Source organism: Symphalangus syndactylus, chromosome 20, assembly GCF_028878055.3.
Source record: "Symphalangus syndactylus isolate Jambi chromosome 20, NHGRI_mSymSyn1-v2.1_pri, whole genome shotgun sequence".
NCBI classification, from domain to species: domain Eukaryota; kingdom Metazoa; phylum Chordata; class Mammalia; order Primates; family Hylobatidae; genus Symphalangus; species Symphalangus syndactylus.
Genome location: NC_072442.2, coordinates 19,192,202 through 19,218,981, shown reverse-complemented (window position 1 = coordinate 19,218,981; position 26,780 = coordinate 19,192,202). Strand labels below are relative to the sequence as shown.

General features: G+C 39.4%; 1 protein-coding gene across 6 annotated transcripts in view; it reads left to right on the top strand.

The window, feature by feature from the left end:
• DHX40 (DEAH-box helicase 40) overlaps positions 1–20,785 on the top strand; it is a 42,638-nt gene extending 21,853 nt beyond the window's left edge. For all 6 annotated transcript variants that reach the window (XM_055256141.2, XM_055256142.2, XM_055256143.2 and 3 more), the window contains 7 exons: positions 789–946; positions 11,252–11,366; positions 11,888–11,996; positions 15,023–15,117; positions 17,597–17,666; positions 17,928–18,156; positions 19,504–20,785. In XM_055256141.2, coding sequence (XP_055112116.1) covers positions 789–946; positions 11,252–11,366; positions 11,888–11,996; positions 15,023–15,117; positions 17,597–17,666; positions 17,928–18,156; positions 19,504–19,643 — 916 coding nt within the window. In that variant the 3' untranslated portion in view covers positions 19,644–20,785. The remainder of the gene's footprint in view (positions 1–788; positions 947–11,251; positions 11,367–11,887; positions 11,997–15,022; positions 15,118–17,596; positions 17,667–17,927; positions 18,157–19,503) is intronic.
• Positions 20,786–26,780: the final 5,995 nt, after the last annotated feature.

The window sequence follows — 26,780 nt, the reverse complement described above, 5'->3', positions numbered from 1 at the left end:
ACTGTACTCCAGCCTGGGCAACAGAGCGAGACTCTGTCTCAAAAAAAAAAAAAAAAAAAAAATTCTCTCATGTCTTCAAAGACAGCTTCTATTTTTTGGTTTTTTTTTTTTTTTTTTTTTTTTTTTTTTTTTGAGACGGAGTTTTACTCTTGTTGCCCAGGCTGGAGTACAATGGTGCAATCTCAGCTCACTGCAATCTCCACCTCCCAGGTTCAAGCAATTCTCCTGCCTCAGCCTTCCAGATAGCTGGGATTATAGGCATGCACTACCATGCCCAGGTAATTTTTTTATATTTTGGTAAAGACAAGGTTTCACTGTGTTGGTCAGGCTGGTCTCAAACTCCTGACCTCAAGTGATCTACCTGCCTCAGCCTCCCAAAGTGCTGGGATTACAGGTGCAGTCCCACCTCAGCCTCCTTAGTAGCTTTGCAACCCCTGCCTCCCGGGTTCGAGTGATTCTCCTGCCTCAGCCTCCCAAGTAGCAGGGACTGCAGGCGCATGCCACCACACCCAGCTAATTTTTGTGTTTTTAGTAGAAACAGGGTTTTGCCATGTTGGCCAGGCAGGTCTTGAACTCCTGACCTCAGGTGATCCACCTGCCTCAGCTTCCCAAAGTGCTAGGATTACAGGCATGAGCCACCACACCTGGCCTAATTTTCTTAAATTGAATTGAACTTCTGGAGGTGATTGGAGGTAATGTAAATTATATCTGATTTATTCTCAATGATGAATGTTACATTTGTATTCTCCCAGTGTAGAAAGACTTAAAAACTTTTTCTTTGTATTAAGGAGTGGCCATGTCACCAGACTGGGTTTGTCTATGGTGGAGTTTCCTTTGCCTCCACATCTGACATGTGCAGTAATAAAAGCTGCTTCCCTGGATTGTGAAGATCTACTACTTCCAATAGCAGCAATGTTGTCTGTGGAAAACGTCTTCATTAGACCTGGTAAGATGTTTATTTTAAGTTGTGTTTTTTAAAATTAATAGACTTGGCTGGGCATGGTGGCTCATGCCTGTAATCCCAGCACTTTGGGAGGGCAAGGCGGGTGGATTGCTTGAGGTCAGAAGTTGGAAGACCAGCCTGACCAACATGGTAAAACCCCGTCTCTACTAAAAAAAAAAAAAAAAAATCTATCTATCTATCTATATATATATAGACTTTATTTTTTAGAGCATTTTTAAGTTTACAGAAAAATTGAGTAGAAAGTACAGAGGGTTGACATTCATCCCCTCAACCTCCCACAGCAATTTCTCCTATTAACATCTTTCATTTGTATGACACATAAGTTGCAATTGGTGAGCCAATATTGACACATTATTATTAACTAAAGGGATCACTCTTTGTGTTATATGGTTTTAGCTGGGATTACAGGCATGTGCCACCATGCCTGGCTAATTCCGTATTTTTAGTAGAGGCGCGGTTTCTCTGTGTTGGCCAGGTTGGTCTCGAACTCCTGACCTCAGGTCATCTGCCCACCTTGGCCTCCCAGAGTGCTGGCATTACAGGCGTGAGCCAGCACGCCCAGCCGGGTTGTTTTCTTATTGTTAAGAGGTCTTTGCATATTTTAAATAGTTATTTAACAGATATATCTTTTGTAAATATTTTCTCCCAGTTTGTGGTTTATCTTCTAATTGTTTTGACATTGCCTTTTGCAGAGCAGAAGTTTTTATTTTTGATGAAGTCTACTTTATCAATTATTTCTTTCATAGATTGTGTCTTTATTGTTGTATCTAAGAAAGTCATTGTCATACCCAAAATAATCTAGATTTTCTCTTCTATTGTCTTTTAGTATTTGGATGTACAGTTGTTGCGGTACCATTTGTTCAAAACACTGTCCTTTTTCTGTTGAAATGCCTTCGCTTCTTTGTTAAATAGCAGCTGACTATTCTTATATGGGTCTGTTTCTGGGCTCTGTATCTTATTCATTTGTCTGATTGTCTGTTCTTCCACCAATACCACACTGTCCTGGTTATTGGAGCTTTATAGTAACTCTTGAAGTTTTGTTCTTCCTCTTCAAAATTGTTTAGGCCATTCTGGGTCTTTTTCATATGAACTTTAGAACCAGTCTGTTGAAATCCACAAAATAACTTGCTGAACTTGCTGGGAATTTTTTTTTTTTTTTTGAGACAGAGTCTTGCTCTGTCACCCAGGCTGGAGTGCAGTGGCCTGATCTCGGCTCACTGCAAGCTCTGCCTCCCAGATTCGTGCCATTCTCTGGCCTCAGCCTCCCGAGTAGCTGGGACTACAGGCGCCCGCCACAACGCCCGGCTAATTTTTTGTATTTTTAGTAGAGACAGGGTTTCACTGTGTTAGCCAGCATGGTCTCAATCTCCTGACTTTGTGATCCGCCCGCCTCAGCCTCCCAAAATGCTGGGATTATAGGCATGAGCCACTGCGCCCAGCCCTTGCTGGGATTTTAATTGGGATTGTGTTTTAATTAAGATAGATTAAGTTGCGAAGAAATGACATCTTGACAGTATTTGTCTTCCTATCCATGTACATAGAATATCTTCATTTATTTAGATTGCCAGTAATTCATTGAGCATTTACTGAGGGTTTACCGTGCCTTAGCCCTAGGACAGAAAACTAAGGATAAACAAGTTTTGTTGTTGTTGTTTTTGAGACGGAGTTTCACTCTTGTTGCCCAGGCTGCAGTGCAGTGGTGTGATCTGGACTCACTGCAACCTCCTCCTCCCAGGTTCAAGTGATTCTCCTGCCTCAGCCTCCCAAGTAGCTGGGATTACAGGCATGTGCCACCACGCCTGGCTAATTTTTGTATCTTTAGTAGAGATGGGGTTTCACCATGTTGGTCAGGCTGGTCTCGAACTCCTGACCTCAAGTGATCCGCCTACCTCGGCCTTGGGATTATAGGCGTGAGCCACCACGCCCAGCCCAGCGTTAATTTCCTTTCATTAGTAAAGGAAGATAGTGCTTTTATAGTACATTAGTAATATACTAATTTTTTTTTTGTAGGATCAAAAGAAAAGGTAGTTTAGCCCTTGCATCCTTAGAGAATTGTTTTGAAGTTTCCAGGTCTCTAAACTTCTGCTTCTTTCTTTTCTTGGTGTGTCAGTATAGGACACAATTTAATTTGACATATGTTAGATTCGTTTTCATACAGTGGAGTAACTTTTTCTTTCACCTTGTCTGCAGCCAGACAATAGAATGGGTTAGCTCACTGGCTTTATACCTTTGTAGGCTGGAAGTGTCGGGTCCGGATTAATTTATTATTGCCAGATTATAATGGAGGGTACATTTTTCTAAAAAAAATACTCTAATCAATATACTCTAATCAAATAGTTTACAGTCTTTTTTTTTTTTAATTTAACAAATTTTTAAATTTTATTGAGACAAGGTCTCACTGTATTACCCAGGCTGGAGTGCAGTGGCGTGATCTTGGCTCATTGCAACCTCTGCCTCCCAGGCTCAAGTGATCCTCCCATCCTCAGCCTCCCCAGCAGCTGGGACCACAGATGCTTGCTACTATGCCTAGCTAATTTTTTGTATTTTTGTAGAGATGGGATTTCACTCTGTTGCCCAGGCTGGTCTTGAATTCCTGAGCTCAAGTGACCCACCAGCCTTGGCCTCTTAAAGTGCTGGGATTACAGGCGTGAGCCATTGCACCCAGCAGTTGCAGTCTCAAGTGTCAGAATTTTAATTCTAGTAATACCGCTAATTGCAATTTTTTGTTCTAATAAAATGCTGTGTAAAAATAAGTAATGTTAACTGGTTTTCATGAGGTAGTATCAGAGCTAAAAATACCAGTGGGCACAGTGGTATCCCAGCTCCTTGGGAGACTGAGGTGGGATGATTGCTTGAGCCCACGAGATCAGGGCCAGCCTGGGCAACATAGCAAGACCCTATCTCTAATAAGAAATTAAAAAATAGGCCAGGTGTGGTGGTTCACACTTGTAATCCCAGCACTTTGGGAGGCAGGTGGGTCACCTGAGGTCAGGAGTTTGAGACCAGCCTGGCCGACATGGTGAAACCCTGTCTCTACTAAAAATATAGAAATTAGCCAGGCATGGCGTGCACCTGTGTTCCCAGCTATTGGGGAGGCTGAGGCAGGAGAATCCAGGAGGCGGAGGTTGCAGTGAGCTGAGATCGTGCCACTGCACTCCAGCCTGGGTGACAGAGTGAGACTCCATCCCCAAAAGGAAAAAAGAAAGAAAGAAATAAACAAGCTAAAATATTTCAAAGCGTATTACAGAGTATTGAAGTAGGAGTTAAGAGTGCAGGGTTCTGTCCAGCTCCACTACTACCTAATTATCTGACCATGGCCCTAGCTTTTCTAGATTTCATTTTTCATTTGTAAAACCAAGAAGTTGGATTAAGGTGACCAACTCTAATAGTCTTTTAAGGCTAGAAAAAGAAAAATGTTTTTTCCATGTTGGAATATTTAAATAGATAAAATCAGTCTGGTGTTAGCCTTTTTTGGGTGACATTTATTCTTACATAATTTCAAATAAGAATAGCAAAGGAATTCCTTTATACCTTCTATGCAGTTTCAGCAATTTTTAACATTTTACCCCCTTTGCTTTATTACCCTGTCTCCCTCTATATATGTATATATAAATGGATTTTTTTCTTTTTCTGAATCATTTAAGAATAAATTAGAAGCATTGTGCTCCCTTACCACAAAACATTTACATCTGTATTAGGCAAGAACAAGGGCAATCTCTCATTTAACCATAGTACATTAATCAAAATTAGGAAATTGTTTTGTTTTGTTTGAGAGAGAGTCTCACTCTGTGGCCCAGGCAGGAGTGCAGTGGTGGGATCATGGCCCACTGCAGCCTTGACCTCCCGGGCTCAAGCAATTCTCCCACCTCAGCCTCCTTAGTAGCTGGGACCACATGCATATGCTACCATGTCTGACTAATTTTTAAAAATTTTTTGTAGAGATGAGGTCTCCCCATGTTGCCCAGGTTGGTCTCAAACTCCGAGGCTCAAGCAGTCCTCCTGCTTTGGTCTCCCAAAGTGCTGGGTTTACAGGTGTAAGCCACTATGCCCGGCCTAAAGTTTGGGAATTTAACTTTGATACAATATTACTATCTAATCCAGAATCCATATTGAAATTGTCCATTTTCCCTAGAATCTACAGAAAGTAGTTTGAGAATTGGTAAGCTGTAGTACCGTGAAAAACAACCCTATATAACTACAGTTTGATATTTGTTTACAGTTAATTTTAGGTAAAATTTACATATAGTGAAATGCATAAATTTTAGATGTGTAATTCAATGAATTCTGTAAAATGCTTATACCCATATAACCCAAGCCCTGTCAATATATAGAACATTTTTATCACTAGCAAGTTCCCTCAGTGCCACTTCTTAGTCAGATATCACTCTACCTACCTTTGGTTAAACACTTTTCTTATTTTTTCTGATTAGTTTGCCTCTTCTGAAACGTCATATAAATAGAATTTTTTTTTTTCTTTTGAGATAGAGTCTTGCTCTGTCATCCAGGGTGGAGTGCAGTGGCACAATCTCGGCTCACTGCAACCTTCACTTCCTGGGTTCAAGCAGTTGTCCTGCCTCAGCCTCTCGAGTAGCTGGGATTACAGGCGCCCGACACCATGCCTGGCTAATTTTTGTATTTTCAGTAGAGATGGGGTTTCGCCATGTTGGCCAGGCTGGTCTCAAACTCCTAACCTCAGGTGATACATCAGCGTCGGCCTCAGCCTTCCAAAGTGCTGAGATTACAGGTGTGAGCCATTGTGCCCAGCCCAAAACTTCATATAAATAGAATTATACACTCTCCTTTCTTGTGTCTGGCTTCTTTTGGTCAACATAACGTATGTTAGGTTTATTCATATTGTTGTATGTATGAATACTTTATTCTTTTTATTGTTGACTAGTATTCCACTTTATGAACATACAGTTGTGCATTATCCTGTTGATGGACATTTGAATTGCTTCTTGTTCTATTTTTGAGTAAAGTTGTTTTGAACATTCTTGCACAAAACTTGTAGGTGTTTATTTTCATTTTTCTTAGATAAGGTAAATGCCTAAGAAAGAAATTTGCTGTGCCATTGAGTAGGTATATGTGAATCTTTAAGAAACTGCCAAACCTTTTCCTTAAATAGTTGTACCATTTAAAAATCACATCAGCAATGTTTGAGAGTACAGCTTGCACTAAACACCCCCTCAACATTTGGTATTGCCAATCATTTTTATTTTACACATTCTATTATGTACTCTTTGTGGTTTTAATTTGCATTTTCCTGATAACTAATAATGTTGAGCACTTCTTCATGTGCTTATTGGCCATTTTTCTGTCTTCCTTTGTGATGTGTCTTTTAAAATATTTTGCCCATGTCTTTTTATTTGTGAGACAGAGTCTTGCTCTGTCGCCCAGGCTGGAGTGCAGTGGCATGATTTTGGCTCACTGCAACCTCCGCCTCCTGGGTTCAAGCAATTCTCCTTCCTCAGCCTCCCAAGTAGCTAGGATTACAGGCTTGCATCACCATGCCTGGCTAATTTTTGTAATTTTAGTAAAGACGAGGTTTCGCCATGTTGGCCAGGCTGGTCTCAGACTCCTGACCTCAGGCGATCCGCCCACCTTGGCCTCCCAAAGTGCTGGGATTACAGGAGTGAGCCACCATGCCCGGCCCCTTGTCTTAAATTAAAAAAAAAAAAAAAAAAAAAAAATTTAATTCGTGGATTCTTTCTTCTGCCAGCCCAAATCTACTGTTGAGCCCCTCTATGGCAGTTTTCATTTTGTTTCTTGTCCTTGTCAACTCCAGTGGTCAGTCAGTGATTGGTCGGAGGTTGTACCTAAGCCTTTTAATTTAAGCCAGTGATGTTTTCACCTTTTACTGTTGAATCTGTGTTTGTGGTTAGGAGACTACTTTCATGGTTGAAGGAGTTGATGAATTTGTACTGTGTTCAGCCAAGGAGTAGAGGCTTAGACGTTCCCTCTCTATTTACTTCTCAGAAGGCACAGCTTTGGGCATGAGAACAGTCTTCTAGAACACCAGGAAGACTATGTCTTAGCAGGTCTCTGTTTCCTTCATTGATTTCTCCATTGAATTTTTGGCTGGTCTATCTCTGATGGTGTCACAGCGAGCTGTTAGTCTCCACTGATTGCTAGGTGCTGGCTCTGTTGTTTTCAACAGTGCCCAGAGCGTAAATTGCTCCACAGTCTTGATCCAAATAAAGTTGGGCACCTTGGCAGGGGCAAGGTATTGCCCGTCTTTGATAATCCTTTCCCCATCCTTTCCTGGAAACAATCTCTGTGCTATGGAGCAGGAGTTGGAGAGGGTGGTGGTGGTAATGGGGGCCTGTTCTTCACTGGCTCTCCTATCTGGGTCCTCCCTCAATAGCAGAAGCTTGGGGTTGGGGAGTTAGGAGCTAACACTGCAGCTCACTTTGCATCTTCCTCAGCACAAAGCCTTTTGAGATGCAATCTCTGGATGTTCACTAGTTGCAAACATACAAACCTGGAATAGCTCTAGGAAACTGGGAGTAGTGGGAATTACCACGGAGCTGCTGAACCCAGTGGAACAACTCTTCTGCAACACAGAGCTGTGGGGAATAGAGGACTGCATAAGCTGTCATTAGCTGTTATGCTTTGATCTTCCCTACCGAGTAGCATTTAGGAGTCAGGGAAAGGATGCCGCTTTCAGGCTGCCTTGAAGGCTCTCACATAGCCCTTCCACACGCACAGCTGTGGAGGGTGGGGCATTCTTCCTACTGTCCTTACTGAATTCCATAGATTAGGCTTGTTTTAAGCATTTTAATCAATCTCCAGAGACTTTGAATGATTGTCTTTGGTAATTTTGACTAGTTTAATAGATGTCTCTCTAGAAAAGAAGTTTTACCTAACTCTTCACATCACCATTCCCAATACAGTTGACCCTTGAACACACAGGTTTGAACTGTGCAGGTCTACTTATTTGTAGATTTTTTCTTTTTTTTTTGAGACAGAATTTCGCTTTTGATGCCCAGGTTGGAGTGCAATGGCACAATCTTGACTCACCACAACCTCTGCCTCCCAGGTTCAAGCAATTCTCCTGCCTCAGCCTCCCGAGTAGCTGAGATTACAGGCATGCGCCACCATGCCCAGCTAATTTTGTATTTTTAGTAGAGATGGGGTTTCTCCATGTTGGTCAGGCTGGTCTCGAATTCCCAACCTCAGGTGATCCTCCTGCCTCGGCCTCCCAAAGTGCTGGGATTGCTGGTATTACAGGCATGAGCCATGTGCCCGGCCAATTTTTTCAATAAATATATTGGAAAAGTTTTTGGAGATTTGTGACACTTTGAAAAAACTCACAGACGAACTCCGTAGCCTGGAAATATAAAAAAAAATTAAGAAAAAGTATGTCATGAAAACATAAAATAAGTGTAGGAAATGCTTCAGGATAATTAAGGAATCAGAGGGACCTAAGGGGTTGAGGAGGAGTTATTTAATTATTTAGGTGCACTGATCCAGTTGGATTAACATCCAAAGGACTGAGCCCCGAACAAAGAGTCAAGCTACCTTTTAAGCATTTTGTGGGGCCGGGGGAGATCTGTGTGGGGGGAAGCATATTACAGAAGTGAGAAACAAAGACAGTTATTTAATTAAGACATACATTACATTATTTCTTACTTTTCAAGGAACAACATGTTTTATGACTTGAGGTTATCTGTCTAGTGACCTTGAAGCTGCACAGCTAGAGAAAGAGTCTTCACAATGCCTGGGAAGGGGAGAGAGAAGACTCACTAGCCACAGAGAGAAAAACAGGCAGTTAATTTTAAAGGACTCCAGCTCTTTCTCTTCCTTGGGGAATTGGTTTTCTTACATACAACTGAGTTTTTGCTTACACAGTCTTTAATTTCTTTTAATTCCTATTCCAGTCTATTTTATAATTTACTACCATAAAATATACACAAATCTATTATAAAAAGTTAAAATTTATCAAAAATGCATGCAAACACAGACTGCATGGTGCCATGATTCTAGGGATTCCAGGAGGCACTGACTCACAGGTAGGCTTGTCTCCTGGTGTTGAGAGCCAGGATGGGGTTGATGCTGGAGTCTAGGGCAATTTGACTTTTGGCATGATATCTTCTGGGGGATGGCAGTTAGGTGCTTGGAATGAAATATTTTGGGTTAAAAATTAGTATCCCTGGCTGGCGTGTTGGCTCAAGCCTGTAATCCCAGCACTCTGGGAGCCAGGGCAGGCGGATCACCTGAGGTCAGGAGTTCAAGGCCAACCTGGCCAACATGGTGAAACCCCATCTCTACTAAAAAATTTAAAAATTATTTGGGTGTGGTGGTGTGTGCCTGTAGTCCCAACTGCTTGGGAGGCTGAGACAGGAGAGTCACTTGAACTTGGGAGGTGGATGTTGCAGTGAGCCAAGATTGCACCACTGCACTCCAGCCTGGGCAATAGAGCGAGACTGTCTCAAAAACAAAACAAAAAACAAAATTAGTCTCCCTGAGCAGTTCAAGAAATGGAGATTAATAATCATTTATATCTTTTCCTTACCAGGGTCACTTGTATGGTCTGAGATAAATCGTACTCTTTTTTTTTTTTTGTCTCTAGCTGCTTCATTCAGTTGCTACCTAGGTAACATAGTTGGAAGCTACTTAAAGCATGGGATAGAAGACTTTATACCTTCATCAGTGTTTTCTTCAATCAAATTACTTTCCTTCTAGTAACAGGAACTGCTGCTTTGCAGATTCACATTGTATTCTATAGTAAATGCTGCTCCCTGGGTTCAGGCAACATTGTGCCTCTGCTAAATCTAGCTGTGATAGATACAGGGAATAGGAATTGCGGTGTAACGTGTTAGATTGAAGGAAAGGATCCCTATGCAGTTTTGAAAAAATGGGACTCTGAAAGATTAGCCCTGGATAAAGTGCTATAGGGGAATTTGGGCAATCAGAGAGCATGTGAGTCCTGAATGGGATCAGGGGAAGTGGTATGGAAGTAATTAACAGATAAATCTCAAAAACATAATGCTGAGCAAGAGAAAACAGACACATCAAGTACATACTATATGATTCATTTATACAAAGGTTAAAAATGGGCAAAACCCATCTGTAGGATTAGAAGTCAGGATATAGTTACTCTTGTGGAAGGGAATGGGTAGTTACTCGAAGGAGGGCATAAAGGGGGGCTGTTGAGATGCTGGTGATACTGTTTGTTGATCTGGGTACATTGGTATGTTATGTTTGTGAATATTATATGAGCTACACACTTACTTCCTGTGTAATTTTCTGTATGCATGTTATACTTCAATGTTACATTAAAAAAGAAAATGTTCGTAGTAGGTCAGTTCTGCATATATGGAGATCATGTCTAATTGCCCATAATTAGGAATTGGACAAATAAGAACTGGTTAAATTGTGTTATGTTCCCCATACTCCTGGGGAATACCATATCATTGTTTTTTTCTTTAGACAAGGTTTCACTCTGTTGCCCAGGCCAAAGTGCAGTGATGCAGTCACGGCTCACTGTAGCCTCAACCTCCTGGGCTCAAGCGATCCTCCCACCTCGGCCTCCTGAGTAGCTGGGACTACAGGCATGCATCACCATGCCTGGCTAATTTTTGTATTTTTTGTAGAGACAGGATCTTGCTTTGTTGCCTAGGCTTGTCTTGACCTGCTGGGCTCAATTGATCCACTTGCCTTGGCCTTTCAAATTGCTGGGATTACAGGTGTGAGCTACCACACCTGGCCCTATATTGCTATTTTTGAGAAAGAATAATTCTATATGTACTGATACGGAGCTGCTATTAAATGAATAAACAAATTTTCAGATTATATATTCCATTTATAGAAAAATGAAACACTATGTACATACGCTTGTATATACATAGAAATTACCTGGAAGGACACACACTAAATAATGAACAGTACTTTGCCTTGAGGATTGGTTTATGGGTAGTGTGACTGGGGAACATTGAACTTTTACATGATATTCTTTTATACCATTACATTTTTTTTTCCTGTAAGCATGGATTACTCTTATAACAAAACTAATTTAAAAAGCAAATTACAAATACTATTTTAAAAAGGCAAATAGATTGGGAGAAGTAATGTTGTTTATTCAGGTAAAATCTCCAAAGTGATATGAAAAGAAAAAGAGGAATTGTGGGAGAAATAGAGCTTCCCGAGAGGGGTTAAGAAGAGTTAATATAGTTTTACCTTACTTCACCCCAGAGGATGAGGCAGATTTTAATGAGTTTCTGAAAACAAAGTGATTGTAGGCACTTAATGCAAAGTATAACTGAATTGCCTCTCCAATTCTTTTAGTTGATCCAGAGTACCAGAAGGAGGCAGAACAGAGACATCGAGAATTGGCAGCTAAAGCTGGAGGATTTAATGACTTTGCAACTTTAGCTGTCATCTTTGAACAATGCAAATCAAGGTATGTAAGGTAGTCCTTTGTCCTGAAAAATGTCTTTGATGTATAGTTCCAATACGTACTTATGATGTGGCTTGTGACACTAAAGTTCAGTGAAGATGATACTGACTTCAAGGTATTTTGAATTTCAGCAAAATTATCTATGTCAGATGACTGTTGCTTAGTAGGCATTTATTATATAATATTGATTCTCTTCTTTTCTCCTCAAACCTTTCCTGAAAATTACCTTATAGAATTTTGCTTCTGTATAGGTAGCCTAGATTAAAAAATGATTGGATATTTGTTATTGCATATATAAGTAAAGAAATCCATTTACAGATTATTTTTTAATTTAGTCAGGGGCACATTCATTAATTTAAATGTTTTTTTCAAGTTTCCTAAAATTCTTTTTTAGTACTTGGACAGGTCTCTTGAAGGAACTGACAGTTGTTTATGGGTTTCCACTTTTGTGATAGAAATGAGAATTTTAGATTGTCTTTTACTTAGAGAAGATATTTTAAAGATACCAGTTTTTTGTTTTGCAGTGGAGCTCCAGCTTCATGGTGCCAAAAACACTGGATTCATTGGAGGTGCTTATTTTCTGCATTTCGTGTGGAAGCTCAACTTCGAGAACTAATCAGGAAGCTTAAACAGGTGATTGCCGTAATGTTTTTTGTCTTGAGTAGCATTTTGGACCTATGTATTTCATACTGAAGTTTCATTGATGTACATTAGCACCCTTTCTATTCTACCACCCTTCCTTTCTATTTGTTTCTATGTACAGCCATCTCCTTGACCCCATGAAAGATTCGTAGTAGTAATAAAAGAATTGTCTCTACAGAAATGAAGATATTTAAAAATTGCTTTCCTGATATATAATTGATGTGTGATAACCTACACATATTTAAGGTATACACTTTGATGAGTTTTGACATTTGTGTAAAACAGCTATCAAGATAATGGTACATATCCATCATCTCCCAGTTTTCTCATCCCCCACACCCCTTTTTTTTTTTTTTGAGATGGAGTCTCACTGTGTCACCCAGGCTGAAGTGCAGTGGCATGATCTCGGCTCACTGCAATCTCCACCTCCCAGGTTTAAGCAATTCTTCTGCCTCAGTCTCCCAAGTAGCTGGGATTACAGGCTTGCGTCACCACGCCTCGGCTAATTTTTGTAGTTTTAGTAGAGATGGGGTTTTGCCATGTTGGCCAGGCTGGTCTCAAACTCCTGACCTCAAGTGATCCACCTGCCTTGGCCTCCCAAAGTGCTGGGATTACAGGCACGAGCCACTGCACCTGTCCTCATTCCCTTTCATAATCCATTGTCTCACCTACCAGGCCCTCCTGCCCCACCAACCCAGGTAACCAGTGATCTGCTTTCTGTCATGATACAGTAAGTCCTCAATGTCATCAATAGGTTCTTGGAAACTGTGACTTTAAGCAAAATGATATACAGCAGGCCCTAGAAAAATATTGTTTTATTCACCATTGTTTTAACACTGATGAGAGAAAAAAAAAAATCTTGAAAATTTTGCTTAACTTTGTAGTTTTTAAGAACTTATCATAGACATTGAAGACTTACTGTATGTAAGTTTGCATTTCCTAGCATTTTACATAAATGGAATCAAACAGTATATGTTCTTTTTTTTTTGTCTGGCATCTTTTACTCCTCATGATTATGTTTTTCAATTTATATATCTTATTTTGGTAAAATAATTAATATAAAATTTACCTCTACTGGGCATTGGTGATTAACCTCTGTAATCCCAATGCTTTGGGAGGACGAAGTGGGAGGACCACTTGAGGCCAGGACTTCAAGACCAGCCTGAGAAACAGTGAGACCCTGTCTCTACAAAAAATTAAAATAATTAGCTGGTTGTGTTGGCACATACCTGTAGTGCTAGCTACTCAGGAGGCTGAGGCAGAAGGATTGAGCCCAGGAGTTTGAGGTTGCAGTGAGGTATGATGCCACTACACTCTAGCCTGGGCAACAGAGCAACACCCTGTCTTGAAAAAAATTTTTTTTTTTTTACTGTTTTTATGCGTACAGGTCAGTGCACACTTAAAACATTTACAATGTTGTGCAACCCTTACCACTTCTCCATCTCCAGAACTTTTTTTTATCATCCCATATTATAAGAAAACTCCATAACCATTCAACAATAACTCCCCATTCCCGACAGTGCATGGTAGCTCATGCCTATAATCCTAGCACTTTGGGAAACCGAGGTGTGGGGATCACTTGAGCCCAGCAAGTTTGAGACCAGCCTGGGCAACACAGTGAGACCTTGTTTCTACTAAAAAAAAAGAAAAAAAAAATTAGCCAGGTGTTGTGGCACACACCTGTAGTCTCAGTTACTCAGTAGGGTGAGGTAGAGGATTGCTTGAGCCTAGGAGATCCAGGCTACAGTGAGCTGTGATCACACAACTTCACTGCAGCCTGGGTGACAGAGTAAGACCCTGACTCAAAACAAAAACAAAAAAACCTACTCATTATCTTCTTTCTCCAGCCTCTGGAAACCACTGTTATAATTCCTCTATTTCATTATGAATGTTTTCTGTTTGCCTTATCTTCAAGTTAATTAATCTTTTCTCCTGCAATGTCTAGTCTAATCTGCCATTAATCCCATCTAGTATATTTGTCATCTCAGGTGTTGTATTTTCATCTCTAGATGTTGGATTTCAGTCTTTAAATTTTTACATTTTATTTTTCAGGTCTCTACTTTTTGAACATACGTAATCCAGCTATACAGAAAATTGTAATAAAGTATAATTTAATCTGTGTCAGTTCTAGGTTGATTTTGATAGATGTCCTCATTATGGATTGTGTTTTTTTGCTTCTTTACATCATACCTGATAATTTTTCAGCGGATGCCAAACATCGTGAATTTCACCTTGTTGGGCGCTGGATATTTTTGTGTTCTAGTTACTTGGAAATGGCCTTTGGTCTTTCTTGTTGGGTCTTGCTTGCATGATTTGTTAGGTGGGATCAGAGCAGCGCTCAGTGCAGGGCTAGTTATTCCCCTCTACTGAGGCAAGGCCCATCTGAGTACTCTTCCTAACATCACATGAATTATTGTAGTGTAGTATTCTCATGTGGCTTATAGGAACAGGCGCCATTACTAGCCCTGTGAAAACACCATGCCCTTACTTATCCTTTTAAGAGGTTCTTTCCTTGGGCTGGTTAGTTTCCTCACATTCATGTGCTAATTACTACTCAGCTCAACACTTGAGGAGGACCTTCTGCATCTCTCTGGAGTTGTGTCTTTATGCACTTCTCTTCTCTCCTGAACTCTTGTCCTGTGAATTCTAGCCACCTTGGTCTTCCTGGACTCCCAGCTTTGTCTCCCTAACCCAGGGAGTTCTCTGGGTTCCATTTGGGCTTTACTTCCCTGTACCTTGGTCTGCAGTCTTTATCAAGGCTGAAGTTGGGGCAGTTGTTGGGCGTACTGCATTTATTTCCTGTCTCTGTCCTTTATTGCCTGATATTACAGTGTTTTGGAAATCATTATTTCATATATTTTTTTCCATTTTTTTGGTTTCAGGTGGAAGGGTAAATCTGGTCTCTCTTAATCTATGTTGGCCAGAAACAGAGGTCTTTAGAAATGTGGATTTTTCAAAATAAAAGATTATTTCAAGTTGTACTATGAGATTTACCACTCTATATATTCCTTTTATAGCAAAGTGATTTCCCAAGAGAGACCTTTGAAGGCCCTAAACATGAAGTACTACGAAGATGTCTTTGTGCTGGCTATTTCAAAAATGTAGCTCGAAGGTAAGCAATAAAGACTTGAGAGATGGATCAAGATATAATATTGTATTTGACTATAATATTGGACTATTTAATATTAAACATTGAAGATTTGATTTAAGCTCTGTGATGATTATGACATGAATTACAGTGACGAGGGAGAGCTGCAGTGGCTCAGAATGTGGTATTAGAGCTCAAGTAGAATAGGAGGGGTATGTTTGTAGGGTGGCTGTCCAGCATGGGCTATCTTCACTTAAGGCAAGTAACAAGAGTTTTCTTCCAGCGAGGTGGCCTTGTGTATAGTGTGAAAGCCAAGTAGGTTGAGCATAGCATCCCTGAGAGGGTAGCTTGGCATGGAGTGTTAGGGCTTGAGCAAGGTGGGGAGGGGTTATTTGGTTTGGGGCATCAGTCGGAGTGTAGTGAGGAAGGCATCTTTATAGAGAAAGGGGTAACAGTGATGGTGATGGAGATTCATTAAATACAGAGGAATTGATCACATAACTCTATGAGTGATAATGGTGAAGGGAGTTAGAAATAGCGAAAGGGAGAAAATAGGAATGATCTCTGCTGTTGGATTGAAATTTTAGTGTATCATTATGAAGTTAGGGGTTTCATTATAGATGGATGCATGGATGGACACTGGAATAAAAATAGATGTTAGTGTGTGTATATAGAATGTATTTGTATGTATGTAAATATTTATATGTATATATGCCCTAGCTCTGAGATAATAACAATGAATAGACATAGTGCCCAGATCTTGACTTGGGACATCCATCTGCCACTTAAAGGAATCAGGGGTCTTTGGAGAAATGGGGCTGGGAAAATGCAAGATGAGCCCAGAACATCTTATTTTGCCAGCAAGTAAAGAAGTGATTAACAAAGGTTGAGACCATGTCAGAAGAACATAGGAGCCAGCATGAAGAGGCCCCAGGTGATCAAATATGAGACACTTTAAGCATCAAAATAAGTAATGATAGTAGTAGATTATCATGCACTTAATAAAATGTGAAATCATGTCTATCGTGGTATAAATAAATGAGTAAAAATTTATTGAGAAATGGAATTGTTTACAAGCACCTCTCCATAAAATTTTTGTTAATTACAAAAGCAAAAAGTAACTTTACAGTGGAGAATCCTGGCATATGCTACCTAAATTAAGCAATCAAAGTGAACATAATGAAATAAATAAAAATCATGTTCTTCCTGATAGGATACAATGAGAAAAACACAGCATTATGTCTGTGATATTCCTGCTAAAGATGCATAACCTGAATCTAATCATCCTGAAACAGGCAAACTCAAATTGAGGGACATACCACACAGTAACTAGCCTTGACATCTTTAAAGGTGCCAAGATCATGAAAGTCAGAGACTGAGGAAGTATTCCAGAAGGAAGGAGACCAAAGGGAAATGAAAAATAAAGGCAGTGTATGATTCTGAATTACATCCTTTTGCTATAAAGGATATTATTAAGACATTTGGTGAAATGTCAGTGGGGTCTGAGGATTAGTTGTTAGTAATGTATCAGTGTTAATTTCCTGGTTTTGATGCTTATAGTCATGTTGGAGAATGTTCTTGATTGTTGATTGTAGAAAGTGCACAGTCAAGTATTTGGGGATGATGGGGTATTAGGTTGGCAGCTTGCTTTCAAATGATTCAGGTAAAAAAATATTTTTTTTACTCTCAACTTTTCTGTAAATTTAGATTGTTTCACACTTTTAAAAATATGGTATATCTTGGTTACCTGCTGTATGCTGAACACTGGGCAGGTACTAAAAATAGAAAGGTAGAGTAACATGAGTCCTTACATCATTCTTGATGATACCTGAGTCTAATGGAGGGTACAGATATGTAAGTGAATAATTACAATGCAGTCTGATCTGGGTTGTACTATGAATATATACAAAGTACTGTAGGAAATAAACTATGACAAATGAACTAGGTTTATTATTTTGACAAGTTTTTTGGAATGACATTTAGGTAGGGAAATGTAGAAGAAAATAAGGGCATGAATTGGAAAAATGATAGATGAACTAATAGGCAAGTTTTAGAGTAGTGAAAAAAATCATCCCTTTAAAAAGAGATGCAGCATAGTATAACATAAATAAACCATATTTAAGTCAGAAGAACTGTTTAGGACTTGGTTTACCATGCGTTAGCGCTGGTGATCTTGAGAAGTCTAGGTAATTTATTTGAGTTTCAGTTTTGACTTTTTAATAAAGTTCCTGGCTCTCAAAGCTCATAGATTATTGTTAATATTTGTACTGATTCCTTATACCTAATTGTAGTGACTTGTACCTAATTGTAGTGACTGTTTAACTTGTATAATTTAAGATGAATTAGTAGAGAGCTTGTAGTGACAGCTGAATAAATGTAAACCTCTGCTTATAATGCTCTTTGTAGTAGAACATACTGTAATTGTTCATTGCTGAATGTAATGCTCCATTTACTTCATTGCTTTACTGTCGTAGTCTTTATCATTTTGTTTTTCTGTTTATAGATCTGTTGGGAGAACGTTTTGCACAATGGATGGTCGTGGAAGCCCAGTTCACATTCATCCTTCCTCAGCAGTAAGTAGTTCATTTTTAATAAAGGGAAGAAATTTGTAAAGTTGTAGAAATAAGTAATATACAAATGTCTTCTACTTTTCACTTTGGGGTTAAATTTACATATATCTATATTACATAGATCTATAAGGGTATTGGTTGGCCCATGCCTCCTGTTTGAAGAAGATAGGAATTAATTGAGAACGGTTTGGACTATTTGGTTAGTCTAATGTGGAATAGGGCAGGTTATTGAGCTATCATCCTTAAAAGAAATGTTTTGTATAGCTTCATGAACAGGAAACCAAACTTGAATGGATCATTTTTCATGAGGTATTGGTTACCACCAAAGTCTACGCAAGAATTGTATGCCCAATCCGTTATGAATGGGTAAGAGACTTGTTACCCAAGTTGCATGAATTTAATGCACATGATTTGAGCAGTGTGGCCCGACGTGAAGTGAGAGAAGATGCAAGAAGGAGATGGACAAATAAGGAAAATGTAAAGCAGCTAAAGGGTGAGTAAATCATTTGTTCTACTCTTAACCACTATGCCATACTGCTTCCCAGTAGTACTTTACTATTTTTATTTATAAAAATGTTGTTACCCACCTGGGCAATGTGGTGAGATCCCATCTCTACCAAAATAAAAATAAAAATTAGCCAGGCATGTTGGTGTGCACCTGTAGTCCCAGTGACTTGGGAGGCTGAAGCAGGAGGATCGCTTGAACCCAGGAGTTTGAGGCTGCAGTGAACTGTGATTTCAGCAGTGCACTCCAGCCTGGGGGTGACAGAGTGAGACACTCTCTCTAAAAAAAAAAAAAAATTATGATTTATGCATTATTAACTCAGAATCCCCTTTGTTTCCAAGGGGTTTTTCTTTCTTTTTTTTTTTTTTCTTTGAGACGGAGTTTCGCTCTTGTTGCCCAGGCTGGAGTGTCATGGCGTGGTTTTGGCTCGCTGCAGCCTCTGCCTCCCGGTTCAAGCTATTCTCCTGCCTCAGCCTCCCGAGTAGCTGGATTATAGGCATGCACCACCACGCCCGGCTAATTTTCTATATCCAAGGGGCTTTTTCTATGAAATAATTAGGACCCGGGTTGGGAGGCATAAATAGTTGTAGTACTGAAATAGAACAGAAGGTTTTTCAGCTCACATACACAGAAAACTTTTTAGTAAAGCTTTTTGAGGCTGAATGATGAAGCTATTGTATTTTCTTTATTTGACATCACTGGAAAATAGAATGGTGAAGAGTTTTGCCCAATAAATCATAGAAAAGTCTTTAGAAATGTTAGCCACTAGAGAGGCCAGGTGCAGTGGCTCACGCCTGTAATCTCAGCACTTTGGGAGGCTGAGGCGGGCGGATCATGAGGTCAGGAGATCGAGACCATCCTGGCTAACACGGTGAAACCCCGTCTCTACTAAATATACAAAAAATTAGCCGGGCGTGGTGGCGGGCGCCTGTAGTCCCAGCTACTCAGGAGGCTGAGGTGGCAGGAGAATGGCGTGAACCCGGGAGGCGGAGCCTGCAGTGAGCCGAGATCGCGCCACTGCACTCCAGCCTGGGCGACAGAGTGAGACTGTCTCAAAAAAAAAAAAAAAAGAAATCTTAGCCACTAGGTGTTTTATTACAGTGTAATAACACTGCCACATGCTTGAATTAGGGTCAGTTTTTCTGACTCATTGGCCTTGGTGCTCTTAATTTTGTAACTATAGACTACATAGCTTTTGAAAGGGCAAAATTTAATTTTTCTCTTTATTCTTTTTACTTTGTTAACATTGAAAAATCAGGGCTTCTCTTTCTCTTAACATTTCTAGTACTGAATCTCAAAGCTAAGTTTTATTGGATTAATTTGTAATGTTTTCAGATGGAATATCGAAAGACGTCTTAAAGAAAATGCAAAGAAGAAATGATGACAAATCCATATCTGATGCACGGGCTCGTTTCCTTGAGAGAAAGCAGCAGAGGACCCAGGACCACAGTGACACACGGAAGGAAACAGGCTAAGGTGGTGAACCCTCCAATTCAGGAAGTAGGAAAAGCAGCCAGGAAATGTGCTTCTACTTTGCCAGTTGTTTCAGACAGCACTACCAAGAGGAAGTGGTCAGCACTTGTTATTAGCCTATGAACTAAAAGCAAATCAAAGTTCATAAATCAAAGCTCATCAGTTCCCATAAATGCAATTGTCAAAGAAAAGATTGGGTTGCCATAGTCATAAGCAATGATACATGAAACCAGTGAAAGACAGTACATGTAATATTTTCCTCAGTACAATTTTGCTGGCCTTAACTGGTATCAAACACTGTCATTGAGATGTTTTCAAACAACATTGAGTTGTATTTAATCAGCGTGTACTCCATTTGCATTGAAGCATTAAAAATTATTTTCCTTAAAATCTCTTTAAGGCCTTCTTGTTGCTGTTAGAATAGTGCTATATATCAGGTATGTGACCATTTCTTTCAGAAGGCTGAACATAAGAGGTTTCTACTCAGCAATACTTAGATGTCTAACCGTTTAATTGCTACAGAGCTTTATAGACAGAGAAAAGACTTAATCAATTAGTAAATAAAATTACCTATGGCAGGATTCTTTCTTGAATAATATTAATTCTTAAATTGATTTTTCTGGGATTATACAAATTCCTTTTTATATAAAAGTATATTGTTTAAAACAGTAGCTATAGCCATTAACCAAAGGACAGATGATATATATATATGTAAGTTCTTTTTTAGCTGTACCTACATACTTATATCAGCACCATGTATGTAGGTGTGATAGTACTTTCAAACAGCCCTTCCACCTGGCCTACTCTGTTATTTCCACCTGTTTGGGTAGGGCCATTTAACTTCCATTATGCCAAACTTGGGATGGGATTTTCAAAGCAGGCAACACTATTTCATCGTGTTTCAAATTGGAACCTTGAGGCTAGTTAGTATCACACTCAGGCCACACTCAGCACTTGCCCACTCTTGTTTACTGCCTTGTATTCTAGTTATTTGTGTATTTGTCTCCCTCACTAGATTATACGCTCCTCGTGGGCAGGGACTGTGTCTTTTTTCATCTTTGTATCTTTCGTGCACCTAGCATAGTGCTTTGCACATAGTAGTCACTCAATGTTTAATAAAGCTATTAGTGTCATTAAAATTCAAGACAGTATAATGTGTGTTTTTAGATATTTTGTGTAAAAGTTAAGAATCTAAATTTTTTATCAGTAACTTCTAGTTATTTCCTTTGGAATCTAGTTTTATGTTCAATAATAGAAACTTGAAATCTTTATCAAAAATCACAAGGACCCAAATTCATGTATTTGTCCCTAAAGTTAGGTGAATGATGATGGTTTCTCCAAACCTTTCCAGTGTTTTAATTTTTTTTTTTTTTTTTTTGAGACGGAGTCTCGCTTTATCACCTAGGCTGGAGTACAGTGGCGTGATCTTGGCTCACGGCAAGCTCCGCCTCCCAGATTCACGCCATTCTCCTGCCTCAGCCTCCCAAGTAGCTGGGACTACAGGCACCCATCACTACGCCCGGCTAATTTTTTGTATTTTTTAGTAGAGACGGGGTTTCACCGTGTTAGCCAGGATCGTCTCGATCTCCTGACCTCATGATCCGCCCACTTGTGCCTCCCAGAGTGTTGGGATTACAGGCATGAGTCACCGTGCCCGGCCTAATTTGTTCATTTTTATCTTTAGTGCTCTAGACACTGTTATTAGCACATATTAATCATTTAGTTCTGGTAGTTTCTCTTCTGAGGTGTATTGTGTAAGGGCATTTCCTTAGATGTGGTGGGAGTATGTGTGGATTCTTGGAATGACAGCTCTTCTAGTTTAGTAAATGTTAAGCATATATTCTGAATCTACACCTCACACTCAAATTATATCAGTTGTTTCGGTAATGTCCTTTATGGCATTTTTCTCTAGTTCAAGATTTAGTCTAGGATCATATATTGTATTTAGTCTCTTAATCTGGAAAAAGTCCTCAGTCCTTGTTTTTCACAACATTAACATTTTAAAATAATATAGGCTAGTTATTTTATAGAATGTTCTCAATTTGGGTTCTCCAATGTTTCTTCATGGTTATGCATTTTTAACTGGAATACTGCATAAGTAATAGTGTCATGCTATCACATCTGGAGGTACATGGCATTTTCCCCTTACTGGTGTTATTAATGTTAATTACTTATTAGGGTGCTTTTTAAATTATATCAACCTGGTTATCCTTATAATTCATAAATAATTTGAGGGAGAGATACTTTGACATTATATAAAATATCTTTTTCCTTATAAAATATGACATTTTGTATTTACCATCAATTGATGATTCTTGCCTGAATCCATTTTATTCTTATGGCTGCAAAATGGTGATTTTTTTTTTCTAATTCTTTTCTATATTTGTTGGTATTATATTGTAAGGAAGGGTTTTCCTTGAAGGATGAATGTCTGATAAACGGGTGGGTGCTAAGAAGATCATGGATCAAGACAGAGAAGTATTTATAGAAAGCCCAGGGGGTGTTTGAGATAGTGGCAAACAGTTGAGTTTACTTGGTGCATAGAATGTATATAGGAGAGTAGGTGGCTGAAACTGTTGAGGTCAGATTATAGAAAGCTTTGAAAACCAATCTATGGAATTTGGAATTATTTTATGGATTTATTAGAAGGGAAGGACATCATTACAGTTTTGGGATAATTGTGACAGTGTTATTGATGAAAAATTTCTGTATCTCAGTTTGCATTGAGAGGACTGTGAGAGCAGTAGTATCAAGGGAATGCTGGATCGAGTTAAGGCAAGAACATGGAAGCAGCCTTGGAGGAAAGGTGGGTTTTATGGAGGAGTTTGTTCTTAGAAGAATGGGAATACACCTTCAAGTTACTAAATGAAACAAAACAGAATCAAAGACAAATTTTTTTTTGAGACAGAGTTTCGCTCTTGTTGCCCAGGCTGGAGTGCAATGGCACGATCTTGGCTCACCACAACCTCGGCCTGCCGGGTTCAAGCAGCTCTCCTGCCTCAGCCTCCCGAGTAGCTGGGATTACAGGTGCACGCCACCAAGCCTGGCTAATTTTTTTGTGTTTTTAGTAGAGACGGGGTTTCACCAGGCTGGCCAGGCTGGTCTTGAACTCCTGACCTCGTGATCTGCCCACCTCGGCCTCCCGAAGTGTTGGGATTACAGACATGAGCCACTGCATCCAGCTGACAAATGTTATAATAGAAAAATGGGCAAAGGACATGGTCGGTCCTTTTATAAAAGGGGAAACAGGAGGAAGGGTCAATAAATAAAAGAAGGCGATGAACCTAACTTGTAATTAGGGAGGTGGCATTCATTTCCATCAGATTAGCAATAATTAATACTCCTGAAAAGTGGTGGTGGTGAAGAATAAATTGCTCTTAATTTAATTAATTTTTCATACAGCTCTGTTGCCCAGGCTGGAGTACAGCATGATCATGGCTCACTACTTCTTTGATCTAGGCTCAAGCAGTCCTCCCACCTTAGTCTCCTGAGTAGCTGAGAGTACAGGTGTGTGCCAACACACCCGACTAATTGTTTTAAAATTCATTTTTTGTATATATGGGGTGTCACTATGTTGCTTAGGCTGGGTCTCGAACTCCTGGGCTCAAATGAGCCTCTTGCCTTGGCCTACCAAAATCCTGGGATTACAGATGTGAGCCACCATGCCCAGGCCAGCTCTTATTTTACAGAACATTTTGGCAATATCTAGTAAAGTTGAAGCTGTGTACAACCTGATACCTAGTAAGTCCACCTCTAGACTTAGGTGGTCTTTGACTAGTGTATCACATCTGGACGTACATGGCATTTGCTGCTTATTGGTGATACTAGTTTTGTTTAATTAGGGTAGACCCAGTAAGTCCACATTTAGACTTAGGGGTTTCTCTAGACTAGGAACTCTCAGACTATATACAATATTCTGTGCCTCATCAAATTGGACTTCTATAGATTTAGCGTTAATTGCTGATGATAAATACATTAAAAATGTTAAATACAGCATTCATTACAATGTGAAATACACCATTGTTTCTAACAGAAAAAAATCTGAAAACAGCACATATATATATAGCTATATCAGTAGGGAAAAGGTTTAATAAATTGTGATATGTTCTTACTGTTGAATTCTACAGCAGTGAAAGTGATTTTTGAGGTTCTTGATGTGTACTCCTATTTAGCAGAACAGATGAACCAGTTCATATTCCAACCAGCAATATATGAAAATGCCAGTCTTACTACACCTCATAGTTCCTCAGTCTTCTAATTATTGACAAAAAGGTGCCTCATTATTATCTTAATTTACATATTTAGATATTTAATGCTTTTTCCATATGTTCAAACTGTAGGGAATAATAAAATTATCTGATTTGAATTTGATAAGCCAGATAGTAAATATTTTAGGCTTTCTGGACATGTAATTTCTGTTGCAGCTACTCTGATGTTGTAGTATGAAAGCAACAACAGACAGTACATAAATGAGTATCACTGTGTTCCAATAAAACTATGGAGAATGAAATTCAAATTTCACATATCAGCAAATACAGTCAGCCCCCTGTATCTGGGGGCTCAGTATCTGGGGTTCCACACCGACAGATTCAACCAACCACAGATTTCAAATATTCCAAAGAAAATCCAGTAAAAATAATACAATAATGAAAGATAATATAAAGAAAAAAACAAGAGTATGACAACTATTTACATTGTATTAGATATTATAAGTAATCTAGATATGATGTAAAGTATGCAGGAAAATGTGCATATATGCAGATACTACCCATTTTATATGAGAAACTTGAGCATCAACCAGATTTTGGTATCCTCAGGGGGAAGTCCTGGAACCAAACCCCAGCTGATACTAAGGGATGACTGGATTATTGTTTTGATTTCAGGTTTTTTTTTCTTTGAGATGGAGTCTTACTCTGTTGCCCAGGCTGGAGTGCAGTGGCACGATCTCGGCTCACTGCAACCTCTGCCTCCGAGGTTCAAATGATTCTCCTGCGTCAGCGTCCTGAGTAGCTGGGATTACAGGCACGTGCCACCACACCCAACTAATTTTTGTATTTTTAGTAGAGATGGGGTTTCCCATGTTGGCTAGGCTGGTCTCAAACTTCTGACCTCAAGTGATCCGCCTGCTTTGGCCTCCCAAAGTGCTAGGATTACAGGTGTGAGCCACCACGCCCACCAGTTTCAGTTTTTTACCACTTGCATTTGAATCTAGAAAAGCTACTTTTTAATATTCCCGTTCTAACTTAAATGATCATTTGCAAGAAAAGGTCTTAATGAAATGTCAGATTTTTCTGGCTTTTACTTTTTCTTCATAGCAGAGTTGATGAGACTAAGCATAATATCAAGGAATCAATAAATTTAGTAATCGTTAATCACCCAAAGATTTTTAAAGTAATCCTTATTACTTGTTAGCTGTTCCTTTAAACTTAATACATGAATAATACAAAATTCCCTTGTGAAGCTGTTAAAGATTTTTCAAAGAAAATGATTAGTCACAGCTGGGCATGGTGGCTCACACCTGTAATCCCAGCACTTTGGGAGGCCGAGGTGGGCGGATCATGATGTCAGGAGCTCCAGATCAGCCTGGCCAACATGGTGAAACCCCATCTCCACTAAAGATACAAAAAATTAGCTGGGTGTAGTGGCATGTGCCTGTAATCCCAGCTACTCAGGAGGCTGGGGCAGGAGAATCCCTTGAACCCAGGAGGCGGAGGTTGCAGTGAGCCGAGATCGCACCACTGCACTACAGCCTGGGCAACGGAGCAAGACTCTGTCTTAGAAAAAAACGACAATGATTAGTCACATTCCTTATCCAGATAAAATCCACATGTTTTTCTCACCTATTAATATTATTACTTGGTTCTCAGCTAAAATACAGGAAATGAGATGAGTGAACCCAAAATACAGCCCAGCACCCAGTTTGGTGCTTTGTATATGGGAGGTATTTATAAATGATTGTTGTGCCAACTCCAGATGCGATTACTAACAACATAAAGTAGCCTAGGCTTCAAATTAAATGGGTCGTGTAATCAGTAAATGCTTTGATAGCTGGAGAAGTAAGGTAAATTGATTTTTTTTTTTTTTTTTTTTTTTGAGACAGAGCCTCACTCTCTTGCCCAAGCTGGAGTGCAGTGACGCCATCTTGGCTCACTGCAAACTCCGCCTCCCCGGTTCAAGCAATTTTCCTGGCTTAGCCTCCCGAGTAGCTGGGACTACAGGCGCCCGCGATCACACCCAGCTAATTTTTGTATTTTTAGCAGGGACGGGGTTTCACCATGTTGGCCAGGATGGTCTTGAACTCCTGACCTCAAGTGATCCACTCACCTCGGCTTCCCAAAGTGCTGGGATTACAGGCGTGAGGCACCGTGCCTTGCCGGTAAATTGATTTTAAGCTGAGTCTTTGAGGGAAGAGTAGGACCTGGACTGAAACAAAAAGACAATTTGTGTGATTGGGGAGAGGAACCAGATGTAAACAATGGTTTTGGTGTCACTTTGAGAAGGATTTTTTGGAAGGGTTTTGCAATGTCCATTCTGTATTTTGGGTTAACACTAATAAGTCAAATGGAGAATAATTTGAGTTCACTCATGCCTACAGATAGAAAAATTTTAAAGTAGCTTGGGCTGGGATTTTCCTTTTATCATGTGCCATCGTGTACTTTGTCTGCTACTTCATTTAGTTCCCTTTTTAAAAATGGAATTTTTATCACTTCTGTGCAAAGGTTAAAATTTTTTTTAATAAATTAATAATGGAATGTTTAAGCCTTCCTCAGTAATGAGTATAATTTTATCTCTACATCTGATCTGGTGGGTCAACTATATAGTAGCTAAAATAGACTGTAATAGCTGTCTTCATCGTTAGTTTTTATTTTCATTATGCATGTAGAATGCTTTATATTGTAGTCCCTTATTATCTGAGGTTTCATTTTCTGATGTTTCAGTTACCTGTGTTCAACTGTGTCCAAAAATAGGTGACTACAATATGATATTTTGAGAGACCACATTCACATAACTCTTATTATAGTACATTGTTATAATTGTCCTATTTTCATTGTTAATATCTTACTGTGCCTAATTTATAAGTTAAACTTTATCATAGGTATATATGTATAGAAAAAACATAGTGTATACTGTATGGGGTT